Source organism: Merops nubicus, unplaced genomic scaffold, assembly GCF_000691845.1.
Source record: "Merops nubicus isolate BGI_N331 unplaced genomic scaffold, ASM69184v1 scaffold53238, whole genome shotgun sequence".
Classification (NCBI taxonomy): Eukaryota; Metazoa; Chordata; class Aves; order Coraciiformes; family Meropidae; genus Merops; species Merops nubicus.
Genome location: NW_008624843.1, coordinates 1 through 6,171, shown reverse-complemented (window position 1 = coordinate 6,171; position 6,171 = coordinate 1). Strand labels below are relative to the sequence as shown.

Here is a 6,171-nt window from a genome sequence, read left to right as displayed (position 1 = left end):
GGACAGGCAGCGCGGTGCCCCCGCCGTGCCCCCGCGCTCCCCCGGGGTGCCCACGCGGGGCTCTGCGAAGGGGAAGTGCGCGGTTGCCGTCTCTGGGCTCGGCACACGGCTTGCAGTACCTTCCTCCCACGAAAACTGCCCCCTCGTCCCGCTCAGCCAAACAAATCGCTCCTCTGCCTTGACTCATTAATGATGGAATCGTATGTAAACGAGGTCGTGCCGTGCTCCGGGATCCCGCCGCTCCGGCCGAGGCATGACCCAGGAGTGCTGGTGGAGCCAGGGGCTGGCAGCGCCCAGTCCCGGGACGGTGAGTGCCCCTGAGTGTTCCTGTGCCCCGGCATGGTGAGTGGCCCTGTGTATCCCTGTGCCCCGGGATGGTGAGTGTCCCTGTGCCCCTGGAGCCGGCTCTCGGCCCCGCTTCTCGAGAGGATTCCCCTCCTCCTCCTCCAGCGAGAGCGCTGCGGAGCCGCCCCTTCCACCGGTTCACCTCGACGGCCGGCTTTAAATCGATTAGCCGGTCTTTTTCTAACAGCTACCTGAATCAACGTGTCCGCCAACGCGGGAACTGTTAATTTGCTATTTGTATTTAAAATGCCGGCGTTCGCGCAGTGTTTTCTAGCTTTAAAACCTCACCGAGGTGTCGAGCTGCTCCTCGTAGCTGGTACGGGCAGGGTCAGGCGAGGTGCTGCACGCCAGGTTACTCTGAGCAGAGGGAGCAATTTTGTCTCCTGTGACACACGGCGTAAGTGCAGATATTTGATGGATGTAACTTTATGCAGTTTTGTTTCTGTTGTACTTTTTTCTGCCTCATGATCCACCTCTAAAATGAAATACAATGCTTTGACATCAGAGACCTAGTCACAGATTCTGGACACCAGAAGAACTTTGAAGATAATTGAAACAATTATTTGATTTGTGGAGACTGTCTTTAGCAGATTTTGAGGCAGTCACATTGCTGCTCTGTCAGACCTTAGACTTAGATTTCAGTTTTAATCTATGTTCCTTTCTCCTAACATTTTTTTTTCTCCTGCTTTCTAATTGTTTTGCTAATATTTTACCCAAAGGTTCTCACTCAAAGCTTGCTTTATCCTGCAGATGTGTTTCCTTGAGGAGGGAGGGGAGGGAGCACTGGAGAGCAGACTCTATTTCTTCCCCTGTAGCATGAAAGATTTTTTTTTTTAACCAGCCTTTAGAAAGAAAGCAAAATTTGTCCTCGGGCAAACTCATGCTTGGTGCAGATTCCTAGAAAGCACTGCTCCTCAGAGTACTGAGGTGCTACTGGCTGTCAAGGCAAGGGGGAAGCTCTTCATCTGGAGCCAAAGAGATGCCATAGCAGAGCCAAGGGGTGTGGCTTTTCATGAGCATTTTTTTCCCCTTTTTTTTCGTGAGAAAAGTGACTTAAAGTTTGTGAATTTGGCTGCAGAGGAGTTTTGTCTTGAACTTGACTGTGCCGTCCCCTTGACTATGAGCACGTTCGTATCAACAAGGACTCGGTTGTAGTTGAACCTTCCCCTCTTGAAAGGGCTTTTTGTAGAAAACTGAGTTCTAACAGCCTGGAGCAGCAGTGCCTTGTGCCCGCAGAGGTGGCTCAGAAGCACACTGGCACGCCTGCGTGGTGTGCAGGATACTTGCCCCATCCCCACTGTGCCTTCCTCACAGCACCTCACCATCCTCACGCTGCTTGCCCCACAGTCCTGGTACCGAGTTACCAGCAAAACTGTACAAAGTGCATGATGATGGTTTGATTAAGCTATGAAACACATTCTCTCCTGACTTATGCATTCTGAGTAATGCCATCAGAGTGCGGCCATGCTGCTGCTAATGAGTTCATCCTTTAACAGTCATACCAGCAGACTTCTGCTTTAGGGATGAGTGATGAGTGAGTGACAGGACAAGGGCTGGGTAACAGGAAGGCAGATGACTTCTATGAAGCGGTGACAGGCGAGTTTCACTTTCCCAGCCTTTGGCACTGCTGTGGGTTTGGCAAAGGGGCAGCTTGCACATTACAGCAGATGCCTTCAGGATGTGCTTGTACTTCCGAGTCCTCACACAGGTTTTTTGCTCACATAGATTTTCATCTTGCTCAGTAACTCCGGTCAGTAGCTGAACGTAGAAATCTTGTGTGCATAAAGGATATTCTTCCAGTACTAGTCTCTGTTTGCCATGCAAGCTGTAAGCAAACGGCAAACAGCAACAATATAAAAATAACCATGTGATGATCTTTTACTAATTTTTGGTGTAATTTTCTTTTTCTTTTCACTTTCCAGGCCATGAACAAGACAGATGGATATTTGCTGATGAACAGAGCCCTGGAAAAGTATTATCTTTCCACTATGTACAGCCTTGAGTTCATTTTGGGCTTCATTGGAAACACCATTGCTGTGTTTGGCTATATTTTCTGCCTGAAAAGCTGGAAAAGTGGCAACATCTACCTGTTCAATTTATCATTATCAGATTTATTATTTCTGTGTACTCTTCCAATACTCATTGACAACTATTCCAGAGATCAATGGGCAAACAAGAGTATCTTGTGCCACAGCAACAGATGCCTGCTGCATGCAAACCTGTACAGCAGTATCCTTTTCCTCACCCTTGTCAGTATTGACCGATACATGGTCATAAAATATCCTTTCAGAGAACACTTTCTACAGAAGAGGAAAACGGCCCTTATTGTGTCTGTTGCCATATGGATTGGGGTGATAGTGGAGTTGCTGCCCTTGGTGTACTTCCTGGAGCCTGTAACACCTGCCAATTATTATGAGTGTCTTGATTATGCAAGCTCTGGAGACCCCACGGAAAGCCTCATCTATAGCATGTTCCTGACTGTCTTTGGGTTCCTTATCCCTCTCGTGATCATGAGCTGCTTCTACATGAAGATGGTTCTTCATCTTAAAACCAGGAGCGAGCAACCCAGCTCCTTCCTGACACTTGAAAAACCCCTTACTTTAGTCATCCTCACAGTGGCTATCTTCTCACTGCTCTTCACTCCTTACCACATAATGCGCAATGTCCGACTCGCTTCCCGAATACCAGCCTTGGAAGCATCTGTGTGCACGAAGGGCATCATCAATACCATTTACATCATCACGAGACCTATTGCGTTTTTGAATAGTGCCATCAACCCTGTTTTTTATTTTTTAATGGGTGACCACTTCAGAGAGATGTTCATGGCAAAAATAAGGCAGTTCTTGAGCAGGTTGAAGACTGGCAGATGATCGGAGGAGACCTCTCGCAGCGGGAGACGGCAGGAGGAGGCTACCTTAGGGAGAGCGTTCACCAATTTACAGTGCCATTTTTTTTTTAGATAACTTTATTTATGCTATAGAATATGTGTGAGCTGATTGTGTTCCTCTGAATGTAACTATTACCTTATTGCACGGGAGACGTCCATCTGCTAATGTGACTCCCAGCAAACCAGGAGCAATGTCTCTCACAACAGCACAGCAGGAAACCATGCTCTCCTATCAGGAAACTTGTGGCCTGTTAATACTGTACATCAAAGATATCATGGTAGCTCTTAGAGGGAAAATACGCTGCTTTCAGATGGCTTCTTTCTGAGCCATAACTTGATGCTCGGCCAGACCTTGGCTTGGATAAAATGTGCCAGGGGCACTAATTCACATGGTTGACACAGTCTGGGGACCAAAGTTGAATCTTCCTTGTATAAGTGTTTGCAAATTATGTCCCCTGGGAGGTTTAACATTCAGAATAAATAACTGGGCCTATTTCCATTTCCAGCTGGTTTGGTGCTGGTTGGCATCTTGGATGTGGCAGGGCATGCCAAGGGCTGGGTGGAATGCTTTGTCAGCATGGTAGGTGGGAGGCGGTGGCTGGGATGCTGGTTTCATTTGTAACGAGTGTGAGCAGGGAGCTAAAATGTTTGGCTTCTGCTCTTACAAAGATTGCCCTGAAGCACTGAGACAGCGAGGACGTGTGCGTGTGCAGACAGGTTACTTCACACTTTGATACCAAAGTTGTATTCAGCTTGCAGAAGTAAAAATAAGAAAAGTTGTTGGTTTAGTTCTTGATACGTACCTGCTTGATAATAAACTCTGCATCCTGTTTAGAAAGAAAAAAGCCTCATTTGTGTTGAGCATTTTGGTCTATGTGCTCTTCTCTTTAACACCTATGAAGCCACTACACCTGGCTTTTTCCTGTTAACGTCAGGAAAAGTCCTGTTAAGGTGAGCAAAATTCCTCATTTGGCTCAGTCTGAGGGATAAAGTGGCTGCTTCCCTCTGCCCTTACCTGACACCAGTACCTGTGGCAGCGTTCTGCTGAGGTGACTGCGACATGTGCTGGGTGCTGGCTTGGGCACCCGTGGGGCACCCGTGGGGATACCCTGAGCTTGGGCTTGGGCTGCTGTTCCCAGTGATGCTGCTGTAGCATCACATGTGTGTTTCCAGCAGTGCTCCCCAAGAAGTTTGCCCTGGGAGGGCTGGTCCTGTCCTGCACAGCAATGCTGCTGGCTAAGCCACGGCTCCCTGGCTCAGCTGGGCTGGGGTTCTCGTGCTGGAGCTCCATAAACTGCTAAACCGTTCTGTCAGGGGTGGAAAAAGCTCCATCGTGTGTTAGGCAACATGACCCAGGAGAGATAAGGCTGCACCTCAGCTTCCACTGTAAAAATCTTCTGCTTTTTAAGGACCATAGTACTATCACCAGGATGCAATTATTCAGCTGGGTGTGACATTGCACATGTTCTTCCCCAAACAGAGGAAACTAAGAGCAGACTTTCCAAAAGCAGGTTGAATATTCCTTTTTTTAAAGTCAGATTCTAACTCACTAAAGAGGATTTTTTTTTCCAGGGGAAGTGCAATACAGTAATAAATATTAAGCTGAAACACCTTTAGTAGACTTACCTTTGCCTTTTTTGCAGTGGACAGAACAGGACTTTTCAAATAAATGTTTATTTCCTAAAGCTTTGGGGCTTTCCTGTATTAGCTAAATGGCTTCTTGTGAATGAACTTATGTGAGGCACAAGGGGGGTTGGTGGGTTTTGTTTTTTTCCAGTATGTACCTAAACCCAGAGCAGAAGAGGATAGCCCAGACACCCGGACGTGCTGTTTCCATTTCATTTTTTTCCTGCATTAGAGATTTGTGGTTGTCAGCCTCTACATCTATATTTGCTTTCACTGCTGCCCTCCATCATAGGCTTGAGAGAGAATGTGGGGAGAGAAACTGTGCGTTTTCCAGACAAATCCACTTTCTGTTTAACCTGATGTCTGTCTCGTGTAGGAATCTGCCAAGCCACATGCAATGCCTATTGCTCCCTAAGGAAATTTGTTTCAACTTCTGCTCAGTGATCACCTAGCAGAGTTATTCTTGAGATGAGTGTGATGAAGTGATGAATACTATAATGCTGGAGTAGCAGAGCCAGTTCTACTGGCAGCCCGTGCAGAGCTCCTGGGCTTATGTAGGCGGCTTCTTGGCCAGAGGCTCATCAAGGTTCCCACTCCGGGACTGTCACAAGTGATGCCCATCACAGGCAGCTTCCACGTGCTCTTCCTTCTCAGTAGCAGTGTTTGCTGGTGGCTGCCACTGTTCTCTCAGGGTATAGGAACCTCCTGCTTCACCTTTGGATGTCACGAGGCAGTTCCGTGGCACCGCTGTCCCTTTCCTCCCCATCATGACATGCTGGGTGGTGAGATGGCAGCAAGCCCTGGCCTTGCAGGCGCCGTCTCAGCATTCGGACCTCGGCTGCCAATGGGGAAGGGGCTGTGGGCTGGAGGTAGGAGAAGGCAGAGGAAAATTACCCACTCTTCAGAAAATACCTTGTGCAGCACTCGGCTCACGTGGTGCTGGCAGCCCAGCCCCCCAGCAGCCGTGTGTGCAGGAGGGTAGGGGAGGTCAGGCGGCTGCCTGAGGCCCATTGCACTGGACATGGCAAACACCTATTTAATTAGGCCTTTGTGAATCTGAACTGGTGAGTCACAGGCAAATTCTAATGAGATTAGAGAGCACATCTGCCCCTTCACAGAGCATGTGGGATGGCCTGGCTTGTTGGGGGAGCGCAGCTGGCCCTGCCTGGTGCTTGATATGGGGGATAGTAATGACAACACCTATGTTAGATGTGAGCAGATCAGAGATCTGATGCTCATGGTGGCGGAAGAATTAAAAGAACTAAAAGAAGAAGTGGAAAAAACTGAGAACTACAAGATACTGTGAAAGGGAA

General features: G+C 48.2%; 1 protein-coding gene across 1 annotated transcript; it reads left to right on the top strand.

The window, feature by feature from the left end:
* The first annotated feature begins 253 nt into the window (after positions 1 to 253).
* Positions 254 to 3,215, top strand: LOC103777895 (succinate receptor 1-like). The gene is made up of 2 exons (XM_008945459.1): positions 254 to 307; positions 2,268 to 3,215. Exons 1-2 carry the CDS (start codon positions 254 to 256, stop codon positions 3,213 to 3,215), a joined length of 1,002 nt encoding a protein of 333 aa, XP_008943707.1.
* The last annotated feature ends 2,956 nt before the right edge of the window (positions 3,216 to 6,171 follow it).